General features: G+C 48.9%; 6 protein-coding genes across 6 annotated transcripts; 2 read left to right on the top strand and 4 right to left on the bottom strand.

The window, feature by feature from the left end:
• Nucleotides 1–497: 497 nt before the first annotated feature.
• On the bottom strand, nucleotides 498–932 carry CNBC2730 (hypothetical protein; the record flags this gene model as incomplete). Its single annotated transcript, XM_771689.1, has 5 exons — nucleotides 498–519; nucleotides 585–667; nucleotides 745–774; nucleotides 842–859; nucleotides 915–932. 5 exons carry the CDS (start codon nucleotides 930–932, stop codon nucleotides 498–500), a joined length of 171 nt encoding a protein of 56 aa, XP_776782.1.
• Nucleotides 933–3,062: 2,130 nt separating this feature from the next.
• CNBC2720 (hypothetical protein) lies at nucleotides 3,063–4,665 on the top strand (the record flags this gene model as incomplete). Its single annotated transcript, XM_771688.1, has 2 exons — nucleotides 3,063–3,253; nucleotides 3,300–4,665. 2 exons carry the CDS (start codon nucleotides 3,063–3,065, stop codon nucleotides 4,663–4,665), a joined length of 1,557 nt encoding a protein of 518 aa, XP_776781.1.
• A 4,464-nt stretch (nucleotides 4,666–9,129) lies between these two features.
• On the bottom strand, nucleotides 9,130–11,984 carry CNBC2710 (hypothetical protein; the record flags this gene model as incomplete). The annotated part of the gene is made up of 6 exons (XM_771687.1): nucleotides 9,130–9,674; nucleotides 9,732–9,986; nucleotides 10,041–10,339; nucleotides 10,393–10,885; nucleotides 10,946–11,513; nucleotides 11,574–11,984. The coding sequence occupies 6 exons, from the start codon at nucleotides 11,982–11,984 to the stop codon at nucleotides 9,130–9,132; spliced, it is 2,571 nt and encodes an 856-aa protein (XP_776780.1).
• Nucleotides 11,985–12,251: 267 nt separating this feature from the next.
• Nucleotides 12,252–13,941, bottom strand: CNBC2700 (hypothetical protein; the record flags this gene model as incomplete). Its single annotated transcript, XM_771686.1, has 5 exons — nucleotides 12,252–12,756; nucleotides 12,808–13,451; nucleotides 13,502–13,608; nucleotides 13,673–13,734; nucleotides 13,787–13,941. 5 exons carry the CDS (start codon nucleotides 13,939–13,941, stop codon nucleotides 12,252–12,254), a joined length of 1,473 nt encoding a protein of 490 aa, XP_776779.1.
• A 527-nt stretch (nucleotides 13,942–14,468) lies between these two features.
• Nucleotides 14,469–16,240, bottom strand: CNBC2690 (hypothetical protein; the record flags this gene model as incomplete). Its single annotated transcript, XM_771685.1, has 9 exons — nucleotides 14,469–14,682; nucleotides 14,752–14,829; nucleotides 14,881–14,919; nucleotides 14,970–15,180; nucleotides 15,233–15,329; nucleotides 15,402–15,654; nucleotides 15,734–15,824; nucleotides 15,866–15,988; nucleotides 16,051–16,240. The coding sequence occupies 9 exons, from the start codon at nucleotides 16,238–16,240 to the stop codon at nucleotides 14,469–14,471; spliced, it is 1,296 nt and encodes a 431-aa protein (XP_776778.1).
• Nucleotides 16,241–17,339: 1,099 nt separating this feature from the next.
• On the top strand, nucleotides 17,340–17,848 carry CNBC2680 (hypothetical protein; the record flags this gene model as incomplete). Its single annotated transcript, XM_771684.1, has 4 exons — nucleotides 17,340–17,419; nucleotides 17,568–17,651; nucleotides 17,708–17,722; nucleotides 17,779–17,848. 4 exons carry the CDS (start codon nucleotides 17,340–17,342, stop codon nucleotides 17,846–17,848), a joined length of 249 nt encoding a protein of 82 aa, XP_776777.1.
• Between the last annotated feature and the right edge of the window lie 185 nt (nucleotides 17,849–18,033).

The following is an 18,033-nucleotide window of genomic DNA, read 5'->3' as shown; positions in this document are numbered from 1 at the left end:
TACACATACGACGGGGGTGGGCTTTGGGGTGCGCTTTAAGCTACGCAATGTGACTTGGGGACGGATTGGGGGCTTCATAGGAGTATATTATAGAGACACTGTTCTAGAAAGCAGCTAAAAAGAGGAAATACGTCGATGCCAGCGAGCGCAACTCCCGACTAACAAATCTCTTCTCGCGAATCACCAATATTCAGATCATCATCGCGAGTCAAATTATCTTCCGCTTATCCGCTTATCTATTTCACTCATTTTCATCCCTGCTATGCACCGTAACAGTACTTGTACACCCAGCACATCCGCAGTTCAAATATAAACGGATATCTGACAAACGCTTGAAGACGTTACAATTTGGAGCGCCCAAAAATATGCATAGGGTCGTCGGCTACCTTCTTTCGCTTTAATTTCCGTTCAATGTTCGCCCTCCACGCAAAGCAAGGACTAGATGGATGGCAGCGCCTGCTTGTATTTTGTAGTCTTGGATAGTTTTGTCGTCTCCCCTAGATAGACACCGTCAATAATCTGGAGAAAAAGGAGAATAGTTCCCCCGCATAACTATAACAGACGCAGAGCGAACATGGACTCACATAGCCTTGCCACCGAAGATCAATCGTTGCTGCACAGGAGGAATACCAGCCTTTTCTTCAACCCGTTCTTTCACCTTGCTGATCTGTAAGTGGTCGAGGTAAAAAAAGTTGTTCGGGTCAGTACGGGAAGATGATATTGCTCGGTGACGCTGGGGCTTACCGTCATGTCCGGTTGCACGTCAATGTCAACCTGTTAGCAAGCAGCGTCAGATACACTGTCCACAATGCCTTCCTAGATTTATGTAAACTGTTCTCACCTCCTTGCCGGTAAGTGTCTGAGCAAGTTTGTCAGCACCTCTGAGAACTGCCCTGACAACGGGCCAGGCTTACCTTGACTTTGACGATCATTGCGTGAGTGAATGCTAGTGTCGACTGGGGTGGAAAGGGATGGAGTATTAGAGATTTGAGTGATAGAGATGTGGCTGTGTGGAGATGTGATTTCAAGAGAGCGAAGAAGCCTGAATGAAGAGCAGTCACTCCGACATCCAAGTCGCGTCATTATTTGTTGGCCACCTGGCTTTGCTTCTTCTTCTCTTCTTTTCTCTTCTTACTACTGCCCATCCCATTGCTACAACAGGACATTTCCACGCTATACCTGCATAGCTTATAACACCTCAGATATATGGCAATAAGCACTATACATGGCCTCCTGACAGCAGTGGTAAGCAAGGCCGCACGCCGTGTCATGATGTCTATAGACGCGGCTCCAGAAGCAGGCTGACAGAAATATGTTGACAGACGCTATTGACTATTTCCAACTGACCAGATAAAAGCCTTGGCCTGTATCCCCTCAAATTCCCCATATATGACTACGCGATGGCCAGGTCAATCCGATCAAGTACTACAAAAGGCAGAAGCAAGGGGACCAGTGTCAGAAAGACACAGACTTTCAAGAGAACGAGTGAGTAATCGCAGGATATCAAGTCCTGTAAAAGACACGATACTCACTGTGAGGAAGATCAGCAATCGAAAGCCATATCGCAACAACTTCCAGCTGTCGCACAGAAAGTAACCCGATCATCTGCACGCCTCGCCGCACGGACACAGCCTGTCCAGCCTCGTCACAAAGCTGCCACTGTAGCTCATGATCAGGTGCTCCAATCAAACCCTACAGAGGATGGCAAGAAAAACCTTTCCAACTTTATTCCTGCCTCTACGCTTGCTAGGCAACTGAGTGTAGTTGACATCAGCAAACCTAGAACGGCGAGCCTGGACGTCCCTGAGCAAGGAGGTTATGATGATCGCGGATTCTGGCGGGAGTCACCTTCCACAGCAGAGCATAGCATCCTTCCACAGCAAGGCCCAAAAACCGGTAAAAATGCAGTCAAATCTCACGTGACTGTCACTACTGCCACTCCAATGATTGGTTCATATAAGAGACGGCACCTCTCTCTACCATCGTCGTCATCATCTTCTTCAGCTTCCCTACCAGCCACAGATCTAAGGACTCCTCATTTGCAAAACCTCGTCAACAACAAAGGCACTAGTGGTTGCAAAGATAATCATTTTTTTAGGACCCAAGGCTACACTCCACCTTCCGGAGCTATTGGAGACCCATTTCGCATTAAAAGTCTTGCGCTACCGCCACAGTCTCTATCACATGCCGGCGTCTTTCAACCTCCAAATTGCATCGCAGCTCACCAAGGGCCAATGGTTGTCCCCATCAGCTCTTCAACCCAAACGGCTGACACTTCTGAGACTGGTCATCAAGTTGAAGAACTGAGCTATGAAGATGAGCCGTCGCCTGTAAAACGCCCTATCACTCGGCGATCGCGCATTCGGCCGGTTGAAGGTAAACTTTATATGATTAGCGACGGCGAGGGTGAGGAGGAAATACAAGAGCAAGAAAGAGAAGAAGGTGACGGTAATTTACAACCGATCCAACCCCTCGACCTTGACCTATCAGGAAGCGTATCCTCGTCTAGTAAATGGCGTGATCCTTTCTCTTATATCCCGGCAGCAAATACTCAGTCGGCTGCACCTTTAAGATCACATCGTCGAAGCCAAATTCGGCCTTCACTCAACACTCCTTCAGAGCTCGTGGCACATAATACTACAGTGGATGAGGAGTCGCCTTCCCAGATTAAAGTCGGCCGCGTTGAAAAAACGTCAGAGATCCTCTTACGCAATGCATCGACTTCTGTTGTTAAGGCCACGCCAATGTCAGGAAAAAGAATTTATGGGAAGGGCAGGTCACATATATATAAAGTTGGTTTGCCCGATCCAGTTTCTAACGGACAGGCAGCAAACCTCACGCCTCCTGCCCATTCACCTTCCACTCACAGTCCTTCTGCTATTGGCCTGTTGAGAAAAGAAAGTGTGCAGAATGACATCAAAGTACCGGAATCACTCAATAAAGCCCCTGATCGTCCGGCAGTTAACCATTCGGAAGAAGGAGAAGATGAACTTTGGAGTGATGACTGGCCCGGCGATTTGGAAGAAAGCCCCACCAAGCGCGGTCCGCTTCGGCCGGTAACTATGGTTTTAGGAAATAGATCGCCTCGCAAACGTGTTGGCGAAAGTGATAGCGAGTGTATCTCTGACGCAAATAATTATGCGAAGAAAAAGCAAAAGGCCGAGTTTTCCAACGAAACAGCATCCTCCGCTGCCCAAGGCACTCCTAGGCTTCGATTATCTCGCAATGACTCTGTTCAGATTCGTGTGCAAAAGTGGGTCCCTACCTAGTTTTAGGTATGCGGCTGACGAAATCATTAGCTATATCCAAGTGGTGCATTCTGTGCGCCCCAAGCGATCCCGACGCAATATCTCGAGACGCATCCGACCGCCTATGGGATACTCACTTAAACCCTTTGACGCTATCCCATTCTCCGAATATATCAAGGAATATCGTAAGAACCCTGATATGACCCTTTTCCAGATGCCTACTGGTCTCTTTTCCTCTGGGTGCTTTGCCAAACGACACGAGAGTAAGAAGGTTAGCGGTAAATTTACAGGACGTAAAACACCTTTAGTGCTGGACCCATCGCAAAATGACCCACATTGGGAGGACGAGATCGTATTCGAATCTTCGACAAGGCCCCTTCAACCTGGGCGCAAGAATAATGGAAAGGCAGAAGTATCGACAAAACGAATCCCTAGATTGAATTTAATCGCTGATCCAATCGGACACCAGCCCCAGTCCCAGCTACCACCTGGACGATTGTCTCAACGAAAACGACGACAGTCCGTCGACGATGCATGCCGAAAGATTCTTAATACCGGCCCCACGAAAGCAGGTCACGAGGGGAGGTTGGGGTCGATAGAGTTTGAGAAGCTTGAATCTCCATCGCTCATTTCTTCACCGTCAAGGAGAACTGTCATCAAGGACACTGGCTATTGGAAGATTCTGCAACAAGACCAGCCCGCGAAACGTTTCAATGCACCCAAAAAATCAGTATGGCCCATTCAACTTCGACCACAGGAAAGTATCAAGCAATTCCCTTCGCCTGCTTTCGTATCTGTCAATCTATCACTTTCCATCTCTGGTGATTCGACCCAAGAACGCCAATCTCCTACATCTCAGCGTTTGAACCCGGAGGACGAACTTGCCGACCGACGAATGATGAGTGGCACTGACACGACTAATCATCTTGTGGGCCGGCCCAATTCACATAGTATCCAGAGCAGGAAGGAAAGACAAGCAGCGAGGGAAAAGAGGGTTAAGGAAAAAAGAGAAACTCTAAGAAGAGAGGAGGAGAAGGGTGCAGATGCTGCGGTAGACGAAGACGTCCAACGACCGTTTCAGAAGAAATCAGCCCCTGTCACACGAAATCAGTCGTACGTGATTGTCCCTTCCTCTCATGCCAAACCTTCAGATACACAAGGTACAACACCCTCTCGTCGCGCTGTTGCGATACCAGACCCTTCCCGAGTTCTTGTCCGGTCATCAACCCAAGTCAGGCCCCTTTCTGCGTACCCGACACCGTCCCGCATCGGCCTCATGCGTAGGAACAGCATGCTGCCTTCTCCTTCCCTCAAGAAGGATCATTCAGTTGCAGAGCTTCAACCCGTACGTCCTCAGCCTTCAAATATCATTGTAACCCGTAAGTTCTACCCGCTCTCTATTCAGTCACCATTTTGAGCGCAGCAAAACACAGCTTCCAAACCTTTTGCAATTCCTACTCAACGTAATACCCAACACAATACTCGAACAAGCTCTTGTACCCAATCTTATCCTCCGCTAGCTCAAGCATCTCGTCATCTGGGCACGCAATACACACAAGTCTTGGAAAGGACAGAAGTTGACTCATCTCATACTCGTCCCACTCAGAACCTGGAAAGGACAGAAGTGGACTCTTCATCTCAGCCCCGTCTCACCCAGGGACTTGAAAAGACATGGATAGGCTCCTCTCGACCTCATTTCAGAGCCTTTCCCTCTGAAGCCGAGAATGAGGAAACGCATGGAATAAATGACGCCCTCTTCTCACAAGGCACCCCGGAACGTTCCCCGAGCCCACCACCTGTGACCCAAGCACTTTCAAGGCTACGTAGTCGATCCGCTGGAAGTAGATCAATTGGCCTAAGGGCATTGCCGTCTCTGCAAAAGACGCCAGTATCCCAACGGACGAGATCACAGGGTACACAGAAAAGCGGTTTATATTCACAGTTTCGTTCCCCTCTGAAGAACGCAGCTGGATCATCACGCAGGACGGGCATACCGAGTTAAGGAAGTGTCAGATGCAAGAGTAAAGACGCATGTTTGGAAATTTCAAAGAAGCCGTCTCGTATCAACCAATAGTGGCAGCCCTCTCAAGGGCGACGATGACCTGCTTATCATATCATATGTCAAAAACGAAGTAGCCCCATTGTAATTATAAGAAAATTATGTATGCATCCCATGATCACATGTACTTCTTACAGGTTGTCAAGTAAAAACTGATTTCTTTATATACTAATATTCCCCGCCTCAGCTTACCTCCAAATTTCCCTCACTTTTCGCCTTCGTTCTCGCCCAACACCCCCACAACTCCCAGCTCAACCACTACCGTTACGCAGAGAAAAATCGGCTCTACATGCTTATACCCTTTTCAGAGGTGCATGCATTGAACCATGGACGTGGAAAACGTCGCCAAAAAATCATGGCCGTGCCGGAGTCGTGCCTGATGAGGTGGAATTGTCCTTGCCACCATGCGCACGATCGTCGTCGCCGTTTCATTCGTCAGTCGTTCGCGTTCGTGAATGGTGAACCCTCCTCCTTCGATCTCGATCTTCTTGGATCTGATCTTCTCATCCTGGCTGTAATAACCTTCAGTTTCTAGAGTTTTTTTATATTTCTTCTTCTGTTATATCTTCTCATGCCACGGCTTCCTGGACCTTCTATTGCACTATAAACTGCTTTAACTGCCTTTATTCCTCTAAAACGCACCATCCCGACGACTCCTCTTTCCATCCCCTGTCCCTAAACATCCCCGTCGTCGCCCGCCACGACCTGGAGACCGGCCTTCACCAACTTTCCATCCTCAGTCACACTCGATCAATCGCCAGCGTCCTCGAGTGGTCCCTCCCTCGCGGTGACGTTCCCCGACTTTTACGGCCCCTCGAACCAAACAACAACAGCAATCGTCATAATTTCGTTGCCTGCGACGTATTATGCCCAAAACATCATGCCAGGCTTTGGATAGACGAGCGTGCTGATGGCACGACTGGAGGTGGCGAACGCTCTTCAGCCGCCAACCCCACAATACATACTGTGCCAATGAAGCCGTGCAGTTACCTCTGCCTACAGATCCCGAACCTGAACTCTACGGGCTTTGTTCGACGGTAATTCGGAAGATGCTTCTCCCTTTCTACCCAATCCGCGTGATCATAACTTTGTGAAATCATTTAGGATGCAGCAGGCTTCAGAAGCAACCTTCGCAGCTATAACGGCGCTTTGGCTATGGTGTCTATCTATGGGCTTCGGACATCAACATCAATCCGTCTTGGGACCCAAAGGCAATAGAACCTGTTACCCATCTGCGGTCGAGTCTATCGTCTCATTTTCCTTTTGTCTGCGCCTGGAGACGCCTTTGTTTATGCTCAGGTCAATGTGTCCGATCTTAGCGAAGATAGCAGAGTCCAGCAACGAACGTAACAGAATTGAAACGTCTTTTACTACTGTGATCGACAATCCTCAGATGGCTTGAACAGATGCCGCCGCGTGTAGGTTCTTATATCAAATAGCTCCTAGCAACGAAGGAAGACTGCAGCGAGAGCCTCATGTAAGTACGCTTTACTTCACAGCTGTATATAGTATATCTAACGTTTCCATTGTAGGCAAACCTGCTCACGCCTACTAAACCCGAAACAACATGACCGTCGTCGATACAATCTCCTTACAGCGGTTGAAGTTACGGCTATACCATGCAAGCTCTGGAATAGAACCTAGCAGCGGCCGCAAGATCATACTGGAAACCTGTGGAAGTAAAAAGTCTCAACGTATCAGCGAGAAAAGCCGCCGCTTTTTACCCCTCCATTTCATTCTGATTTACCACCAGGGAGAACGTGGATGGTATTCCCAGATCCATCTCACTGAAGGGCCTTAGTACCCATTATCACTTACATCCCCTGCTAACATCGTCATTTCAGGATGAGGCAGGAGCGGTACAGAAAGTTTCCATGGACTAATTCTATGCCTTGGGGTCTTTTTGAACGCCCAGGCAGTTTTAACGCGCTCTTCAATATGGGCCTTTCTTTCAAAAGTTACAGTGTCCTTGCAACTAGCCCAATCGGCGTCGGCGTAGCATGTGAGGTCCCTTTGGTAGGCTTGCCCCTTGGAGCGTGATGCCGAGACGGCGAGTGTTTGACGAGTAGGCGAGGACTCGTAAGGCAAGGAATACGTACCGCGTACTTGAACGAACATGTCCATTCTCCTTTCTTTCATCTACTCATCCACCTCCAAGGTTCTTCCCATCTTATCGGCATTGCCGTCCTTGCTTTCCAAACCATCTTGAACTTCCTTGAGCCTCAATGCGCTGATCGCGGCTCCTTGTAGTACTCCACCAAGTGCCTTTGTGAGGACGTCCGCTCGCTGCTCAGCAGTGGGAATGTAGTATTGGGTCTTTAGAAGCGTTTTTCAGGCATCGAATGCCGGAAACGTGGTCTCCCTCACTCTCATTCTCCTCAACCTCCACGAACAAACAAACCTCGCACAATACTGTCCAAAATCAACTATCCCAAGGCCAAGCAAGGACAGAGCAAACGCAGATCGAGATACGGAATTATGAGGACTCAAGATACATCTGTGCAACCGAAGGTAGGAAAGCTTCAACATGTTACTTTCCTACGGCACATCACTGAAATGATCCTTCAATAGCCTGTTACAGACTCTTTCAGTCCAAGACCCATGATCAGTCTCCCTCTGTTGAGCGCCTGCAGGTCCATTTGCCGAATCGCCAGAGCAAGACCTTCAGTCAATCAGAGGTCCTTCCAATGATGTTTCGAAAAACTTCCGGACAAGAGATTTTAAGTCTGATAAGTCTCTCATATGAACTTTGGGCGATGTAGCTGAGCACGAGAATAAAATGATCGGCTAACACCATCGACAAATTGCTGACAATGGAAGAAGCATCCACCAGGACGCCGCGGTAAGGGCCTTCAATGCCGCCGTCCTTGATTACGCAGCCTTCCTTGCTCGAACGCCGCAGTCATCAACATTGAACGCCCGTAAAGCACCACCGATGTTGAAGTGGTGGAAGGATGTGAAAAAGATGAACGACGATGATGTTTTTTGGAGGGACGTGGTTTGGCTGACCCTTTCAGAAAAAGAGTGGGCAAACAATGTGGATGTCCACGAGCGTTCTAGACAACACGTTCACTCGCGCCCCACAGAAGGGGAACATGGCACAGTGCTTCTGTTTGTGAGTGAATTCAAGAGAGATGGCCCCTCATCTCTGAAGGATAACAAGCACCTCCTCTCTATCAGCTAACCATGGCTCTTTATAGGTTTGGCCACGACGGGATTGTTTGCAGCGCCTATAAAATAGGTGTTAACTTTGACATATCAGGTGTGTCCCCAAGGCCGTTTTCTGTAGAAATTTTGCCCTGACTAAACAAAGAGTGATTGAATCTTCGCTAAGTGTCTAAAGATCAGGGGGTGGTGTGGCGGGACGGAAGAGGAAGATCCTTCCGCATCTTGCTTGCTAGAAACTTCGAAGAAGAGGGGTTGCCTAGTGACTGTGGGGGGTCCATGGATGGCTGCTTGATATCCTTTGTCACAACATCTTTCTCCACGATCAGACGCCTCGGACTTTTCTCTTACAAATCTAGATACGGTACGGATTTTTTATCCTTGCCGTTTGCGATGACAGAGTGCGCATCACTTTCGCTCAGTACGGCTTCCGTGCTTCATACCACGAAGCACGTTCTACAATGGCTCTACTCTCTCTAGCCAATCTCGCCGGCTCTTCGCTCTAGGCGAATATGTGGTAGCGGACTCAGCATTCCCTGTCCTAAAATTAACATGATGCATTGGAATTATTTATCTGAAACCCCGCGAAGACTTTCGTGAGTCATCACATAGTCTTGTACAAATAAAGTTTGAAAGTCCATAGGTCCTCTATACCGTCTAGAGGCCAACCCAAGAATGAATCCCTCCTGGATTATGCAGAGTGGATTGCCCAATCTTCACCCTCCCTAGTTCACCTGACAAGCCCATGTGTCCCGTTCCCGGCGAGAACTGTGCGTCCATCAAAGGGCTAGGTTGTCCACCGAACCCAATCCCAGATGCAGACGCCGAACTGACATTCCTTGACCCTGGCACGGTCGCGGCACCTGGGCCTGAAGATACTGATTGCACTACCGGCAAATAGCTCTCCACCGCCCACTCGTACCATACCTTCTTTCCTTTTCCATCGCCCATTCTCCATAAGTTCACTTGCAATTCTGCTCCACTTGGAAGGTACATTGGTTCTTTTAGTGGGAAGAAAAGAGGGAACCAACTGGTCAAATCTGGTGATACGGCGTGTGCGTTCTCGGGGTGAATTGAAAGGCCAACATCACCGTAAAGATGAGCCTCGAAATAGCCACCAAACCCGTGAAGAGTAGCCGCATGAGGAATGTGAAATGTGTGGGTGCTCGCACGAGCATTGTGTGAATTTGAAAGGGGTACTCCTAACAACATCATAAGGATAAGAAGTTCTATTTATACATAGAAGGGAAAAGACTAACCATTTGAATCGACAGTAATATCTCTGTTTGGGTGGACAAACTGCCAGCACTGCTGAATTCTTTCACCGCATCGCGCACTCACTCCAGGTACATTGTTGTCACCCGAAATGGGGTCGACTTGAGATAACATTACGACGTAGGGCGTTTCAGCAGATGAAGGACCGCGAGTAGGAGAATGTGTTTCTTGATAAAGTTTTGATGTCGAAAGAGGAGCGATATGGGCCGTATAAGAGGATGGGATGGAGACACCAGTTGCTATAAAAGAGACATCAGCGGCCTGCCTCGCGCTAGCAGCGACTCTTGACTTACATTTCATTAATCTCAATGCTCCATCTAAGCACTCAGGACTCAGTTCATTATCTCCAAAGCTTCCCAAGAGCTCTGAAACCAGTATATCACACTTTTCGGGAACATCGACTGCCCTCATATCTCCGCTGATAATATGTACCTTGTCGCGCCATTCAAGCTCTTTGCGTTCCTGCAGAGTTACGAAGGCATTGGTATTCTTCTCGACGGCGTAGATGGATGCTTGGCGACCGGAATGCAAGAGGGCGCGAAGGGTGCAGTCTATAAGGGGTCCACGACCAGCGCCAACTACTGTCACGACACTATGGGGCTATCAGCTGTCTGCGGCAGACTCTATAAGATCATAATAGCTTACTGCTTCTTGTTCGCTGGTAGATCCAGCAAAGCTTGAGTGATGGCACTCTCATACTGGGCATACTTGACCGGATCATTTTCAAAAATATTATATGTCATGCTCCCAAGATCGTCCATCAATGGTTGTAGGGGCGCTTGTAGATAGTCGGAATAATCTTGAAATTTTTCCGAAGCGCCAGCAGGCAGAGCCATGATCGCGCGCGGTTGGGCATTAGGTCCAGGCTGAGGAGTGGACGTGATATGTCTGATGTATTGGAGGTAGGCGTTATGTCCTCCAGCTGAGTGTCTCTTCATAGTTGTCTGGGAAAGAATATATGTGGGATTCTGCTTGCCCATCTCCCGAATAAAGGCCTGGCAGGCCTTGCTCAACACGGGGTATCCTTTGGCATTGGGTATGAATGACGAGGCGGGCAACCAGATATAGTTTACTGGTTCAGCTGACCACCTTGCGAGGGCACCGGCGGATGGTGGCAGAGGGTTTGTCAAGTCCAGAGCTTTCCACAAAATCAGTCCACAGCTAGATAGAGGGCTCGGAAAGAGAATTTTAAACATACTAACTGATAATCGCGGGTGATACCCGCACAAGGTCCTGATACAATCCCACATTTCCCATGTCGAACTGAGGTCTCCTCCATGAGCTGCGACGCCTAAACTGGCTTGTCCGACCCCAGCAACGGACCCGTAAGCAGTATTAGCAGACATGAGTGAACTTGCTCCAGAGGTGATCCTCATTCCTTGCTGCTGGTTCTGATTTGTGCCTTGGTTTGCAGGCTGGCCAAAAAGTGAAGTTTGCATAGATTGCGGGCGGGTAGAAAGCGACGAAAGACGTTTATGCTTTTTGTCCGTCTGGGGCGCGCCAGATGCAAGAGGAGGAGCGATGGGTGATGGCGACCCAGGCAATCCATTTGGCATGGCCGATTCCGGCGCAATCAGCTCTAATGGGTTTGACACCGGGATTCTGATTGATATATTGGTCACCGCACTCTGCCCACCCATTTGCAGCAAGTTGGAGATGGCCCTGGCATAGGAAGGTAAGTACTCCCTATTAGCCAGCGACGGCGCAGGAAGGATCAGAACCGGGAGAGACAGGTAAAGAGCATGTGCGAACTCTGCTCTCAAGGCCTACGCGCATAACTGGTCAGCCAGTCATATGCGACAGACAAAAAATGTAGAAAGACCAACAAGTTCAGAGTCGAAGCGAATACCTTCGTCTGGGGAGTCAAGCTCCAACCACTCACTTGCAAGGGGTATCACCCCCTGGCTCTCTTCCAGTCTACTCACAACGACCTCGCTCCTTTTCAACCCTCCGTCGCGTCTCCAAATGTCAGCCTCTTGGTCAACTTTCCTCTCCTCGATCGCCCTCCGTTCTAACTCCGCCTCTGAAAGACCTTCTTCCTCAATGGGTCGGAGACACAGTTTCTCCCAGCGAGCTTGCCATGCAGCGTTTGTGAGCGGGAACGAGACGAGGTCGTAGTCGGTTGTGGACAGAGTGGATGCTATGACTTGCTGCAAAGGAGAGGGAGTCGGGGGAGGCTCTATGGGGAGGGATGGAAGGGGATGCGGGAGGTACAGGGCTACTTTATGGCGAGGCATGTTGGATGTGGATGAAAAAGAGATGTCGAACGAGGTTTAGGACAAGTCAACGACGAAGCAACAACCTGCTGCCGAAAGAAATCTCACAACGCGTTCAACGTCTGCTCTACTATTGTTCGCAGCTCAACGCGTAAGTCACGTGACACAAAACCTAATAGGTTTAAACTATCGGCTCGGACAACACGCCGTCGGTCAAATCATGCTACATGCAGTGTTAAATTCGACCAAACAGCAAGCCCTATATAAGTTTATGCGTCTCTAAAACTTCTAGTAGATACCAGGGATGAATTTCCACTTGACAACCTTGCAGTACTCGTCCCAATCATCCCCATACTTCCTCGCACATTTGGCAAAGTCCCTCTCACACCTATGAATCAACACAGCAAGGAAGAAGATAGGGTACCACATGGTGATAATAGTGTTAAACCCTGCGGTAAGACCCCAGGTACAAGCTTGGATCCAATCGGCAGTATAGTTGGGCTTTCGCGCAAACCTCCAGAAACCCGACGTGAGAAGCTTGTTGCCGTGTTTGGTTTGGATGTAAGTCGGATTCTTGAGTTCGGCCCAAGGCATCTGAGGAAAAGCCTTTCGGGGCTTGTACTCGCCTTGTTGCTGCATCTTGAAGACAGATTTTTGAGCCATGGAGCAGTCAAAGATATAGTAGCAGAGCATAAGAGTGGAGAACAAGGCAAGGGATCCTAATCGCGAGAACTCATAGGACGCGATAGGAGCTCGAGACATGTAGATAGCGGGGTAGACATAGGTCATGGGACTCCAAAAAAGATCAGCGAAAATCACGTACCAACGATACAAATGTACTCACACACCAGACATGTTCCAGAAGATCAACATCCATCCAAATTTCTCATGGAACATGTCCCAGGTCTGAGGAATCATTTGCTCTGCCTTGGCACAAGCATTGATGTACAACCCGGTGGCAAGCAAAAAGTGAACCATGTTGTAAGTGACCCTGCCAGCCTCCTCGTACTGCTTAACGGTCGCAGACAAGGCGAACAAGAAGAGCAACACCCAAGGAACTCGAACCTCGGCAAACATCTTGAGGTCAATTATACCAAGTCTAGGGTTAAGGGAGACACCCATAAAGTGGTCATAAAATATGTTGCCGCTCATTCGAAGGGGGCCACCGCCGTATTTGAAGACCCTGGCAAACACGTCGATGATGATGGACACGCTGTAGGATGTGATGATAGAAACAGTCATGATATGACCAAAGTTTTCAATAATCCAAGGCAAGCGGTAGATGCCGGTCTTGTGGAGCACACCAGCGAGAATAAGGGTAGTATACCACGAGTAAAGGGCATTACACTTGTAGGTAAGAGTCTTGTAGTTGAGGGAGGGGACAGGGAGACCATTTTGATATATACCAGGCATGACAGCCGCGAAAACGAGTTGGATGGCAGTGAGACCCCAGTACGTGGTAAAAGCGAATTTGGTGGGGTAAGCGCCCTATCCAATTGTCAGCGTGAAGCCAACGAGAGCGATTAAGATAGACCTACGTCGTAGATATGCTCCCACATGCGGTGGAAGAAGGGCCCGATGTCATCCACAGAGGTGGGATATACAAAGCTTCCCTGATAATACCAGAGGCAGATCCAAAGGTAGTCTATCGGCAAAGAATAACGCGTCGGTCAGCTCGAGGCTTGTCATAAACCGCTCTCTAGACTTACACATCAGGAGCGGGAAACCAAGCATCATTGCAAGCACGCCAACGGGTCCGCCAAATTCATACCTACATGTTGCTTATCAGCATCTTTCTAAATTCTTCGACGGATTGCACTTACTCCTGGTGCTCATCAAGCTCCTTGTCCCTTTCCTGTCCGTGCTCGGTGGGGACAGCATTGATCTTAAGCAAGGCAGTAGAGTTTCCATTGGCAATGTCGTCCGAGCGGAGGTTAGTGGCCTTGCGCTGGCGGAGATTGTCCTGGGTGACAGACATAATGCAGGACTGTGTGTCTCTCGTGGGGAGAAGTATGCAGGCAAAGAAGCGCAGTTGCCTTTATTTATGTTTTGCAATGTACGACAGACCGAGAAAACATGAATTTCGGCGTCGGCGCGCGGTGGACAATCAGCCACGAACCACGAAGCCCCCGTCTCGTACGACCGTTGATTCCGTTGTTTGCCCGGTGAACACCCACTGCCGCTTACCGGTTGCCGACAACATAGTCCACAAATACTATATAGTCATGACAAACCCGGCTGCAGGCTGCAACATGATATCTGCAACATGCTATGCATCACAAGAGTAGAAAAGCGCGCAAGCGAGCGATATTGTACGGTTAATATACTGAACTAAACTTATAAGGCCCCTCGTCGATGAGACCGACGTTGACATTTTATTCTCCAAAAGTCCGGTTGTCCCTAACACAAAATCGTGGCCTTCTGTACTAGCGAGAAGACCCACCAAACAGCCGGTCAAGACTTGGTCCCCGACAGCGATCGTGATAGTAGCAATTTCAACGCCACTCATTCAAGGCTCGAGGACCCAGGGGCCTTCGTGCGAGCAGAAAGTTGGACGGTTTTATCGTCCACATTGGTGGTCATGTACACATTCTTCAGGAAGGAATCACCGAGGAGCCATGTGTCGCCGTTTTTAATCGTACCGGCAGAAAGTGACGAGACACAATTGCCTCGAAGATCGTCGGTGATGGGTTGGAATATGAGGTCGCGAACGTCGATTCTAAAAGTTTGCGTCAGGTATTTACGATAAAACAAAACGTTTAGGAAGAAGGAAGAGTGAGAGGCGTACTGGAACGCCACATTCCCAAAGGTCATCGTCACGACTTGTTCGATCGTGCACGGAATAGAAAACATGCCGCTACCGATGCTTTGAAGGGGCTCAGCATGCTATCAGATGATGGAGGGCGTGAACACAGACCTTGCTGACCCGTTGATCAATTCATGGAAGGCCATGGCACTAGTCTTTCATGAGATGAATATTTAATACATTTGAGAGAAATCGCTTACTCGTCGTTGGGCGCCATCATGAGTGTTGTTCCAGTGTCGAGAATGGCTTGCCGGTTGATAACAGCATCCTGCCCATCGATCGTCACCGCTGACATGGTGACCTGCCAAAAGCCATCATCAGAGGTAACAGGAAGCGTCTGAGTTGTAGAAGGGTCGAACTTTGAGGCGTCAGCTTGCCCAAATACGAGTTCTCCGTCGTTCTCGCCATCAGCTATGTAAGTCAGCAAGATATCTTCGGATCGTTCAAACAGCAAGTCACTCACCGTAACGTCCGAGCGCGATACCTAAAATCGCATTTTGAATGAGCCCAGCAGATTGGAGAGAATCTACAAGAGTAGGCACGCCTTGATGAGACAGTTGCTGAGGAACAGGTGATCAGCATTCGGAGTACTTGTGGAGTTTTCGACAACAGAGCATTCCTATGATACTCACATTCATAGCTAAACCCATCAACCCATCAAATGGAATGTTGTCGTCTCCGAATTGAACTGATTCCTGTAGAGTGGCACCCATTGAGTAATTTTCAAGAGTCATGCCGGCAACAGTCACAGTATCGGCTCCAATAATCCCAGAGACGGCACCAGAGCCGTAGGTCACTTGAAAAGTCCGGTTGGATGCTTGGAATGTGCTGCTTGTGTTGGCGCCGAGGGAGAGATGATTACCGCAATTTTGGGGTAAGCATTCACTTGTAGCGCATGGTAGATCAGCCCACCACGCTCACTTATAACCTTACTTTCAATGAAAGAGCTAGAGCTTTTACATACGTGGAAGGAACCCATGTATCAGCGCTACCTGTGTCCATAAGCATCAAGAAAGATTGAGGTGGGGTGCCGATCTGGATCTCGCAGAGATACCCTATTATTCAGTTTAATCTGTAGGAACCGCTTTGGACTTACCAATGTCATTCGCATCAATGATTGCGGGGGAGCCACCTTGAACCAAAGCGCTGGTAGAGTTGGTCAAGACAATGTCTGTATCAGCAGCGGCTTGACTAAATCCATTGGCGTTGGATCCGGAAGCTAATGAACACGGGCTCAGTAGTACTTCCGCACTCGGCGTCAAACATAATGGGTAGGCTTACCGGTGACAGTTCTGGTCGCGGCCGCAGCGGCGGTACCAGTGCTGTTAATGGCCAGCAGGTGGAATTTCGGAAGGGGTACCGAGATTCCAGAAGGCTCGTTGTCTCCCTCTCGCCAGTACGCCCTCTTTGAGGATTGATTGGACCTTTTCTTCCTAAGCAGTGGAGGGGTCCATGTACGGTTGCGAAGCATGGTATCTCTTTCAATCGTTTGGTGCTGTGTAGTTGGCAACGGTGTCAGTAGTAGTATTCTTCATGGCGGCCTCGAATATGATTATGACCTACCTTTTCCTTAGTCAGTTCTTTAAGGTAGGTTATCTCGGGGGGAGATAGTCGCTCTAGCAGCATGTTCAGCCGCTCCCCATACCTTTGTGCTCGTCACTTACGGTAATGGTGTAAACGCCGAGTGGCAGCATCATAGTGACGTTCAAAAGCCACAACTGGGTGTTCATCGTCTCGGGCGACAGGAAGCTTACGCAGTTTTAAGCGGTGTTGAGTCACGGAAGTTGCGATAGGGACGGCAACGACGAAGTGTGATATAAGAGACAGAAGTAGAAAAAGGAGGGTGGGTGAAAAAGAACGCATGATGAAGTCGAAATGACGACTTCGTTGGAAGAGTCGCAAGATGGTAGAAGGATAATCGAAACAACGAAGAGAAGAATAAGAATGAAGAAACAGACCTGGGTTGGGAGGTGCAAACTATCTGGCATTGCCAAGAGACAGCAATAAGGGGCTATGGCAGATTGTCTGCGCATGTGAGAGAAATGGAGATCGGCTAGAAGTCTAAAGGCATCTCGACTGACGGTGAGAGACGTGACACAAGGAGATAGAGGAGAGGACCTTCTTTAGAGGGTGTGGATTCTTGGAATTGCCTGCCATCATATTCACATTGCAGTGTTGATGCCATAGTCGCTGTATTCTCCTGTAGATAAGGAGGAAGAGGGCGATCGCGCTATATAGAGAGTTGTAGATGCCAGTAGAAAGTGAATGACGATCAATGAACGAATTGTCGAAGCGAATCGGCAACCAAATAGTAGCAGCAAGCAATCTTCTTCTGCGAAATCGACGACGAGAGAGGGGCGGCTTCCTCCGCCTTAAAGCCACTCTCACCACACGTGGCTTTTTTCGATTCGCTCTTAGCCTATCACGAACCATTGATTCCTCAATGCATACACCTTCCTATCGGTCTCTTCAACTCTCGACGTCCGCCTGGCAGCTATCCCATATCCTAACTTTTCTGTCCACCCGCGTGATCTTTACAAGCCACCGCATTTTTCAACCTCATCAACATTATGACTGCCTCAACAACAGCTTCTCAGACGGAGATGGAAGCGGCTAGGGTCCCCTTGGGATGGAGAGATCAGTGTTCTGCGTGAGTCAGGACTTTCGTATCATCAACGTCGGAGTCAGGAATTGGACATGCGCGCCACGCTGTATTCGAACATTAGGCTTTCAGATTCAAACAAGCTTCGAGTCCCGTTAGTGACTGGAGAAATCAAATTGACCACTGAACGTCGCAGGCTTCTGATTCCTCTCAACGTCTGCCGACACAAGGAGCTCTACATGCCATGGAAATGCGAGGATGAAAGACACGGTTATGAGAAGTGAGCCATATCTAGTAATTATATGTATCTCCGTTGCTAACTTCAATCTTGTGCAGGTGCCAGTACGACGAGTATGTCCTGTTACCCGTTGAGCAGTGAAACGCAACTAACATCGATTGTTTTGCAGCTACATTCGCCGGATGAAGCAACTCACTCGACAAAAGAAGGAAGCTGCTGAAGCAGCTGCCGAAGAATAAGCCAAGATACTTGCATCAATTCTTCAAGAGGTGTATGCATTTGAGATACTACTGGATTGCCTCGGATATGTCAGGACCGACTGCCATCGACTTCTGCGAGACGCCACGCCTACGATTAGCTGTTGTCTGAGCCGCCATTATCAACGTCGTTCGTTAAAACCATACCTCGCAGCGGATAACAGACA

Source organism: Cryptococcus neoformans, chromosome 3 (genome assembly GCF_000149385.1).
Source record: "Cryptococcus neoformans var. neoformans B-3501A chromosome 3, whole genome shotgun sequence".
Taxonomy (NCBI): Eukaryota; Fungi; Basidiomycota; class Tremellomycetes; order Tremellales; family Cryptococcaceae; genus Cryptococcus; species Cryptococcus deneoformans.
Note: the sequence above shows the minus strand (reverse complement) of the source record. Positions and strands in the feature narration are given on the sequence as shown.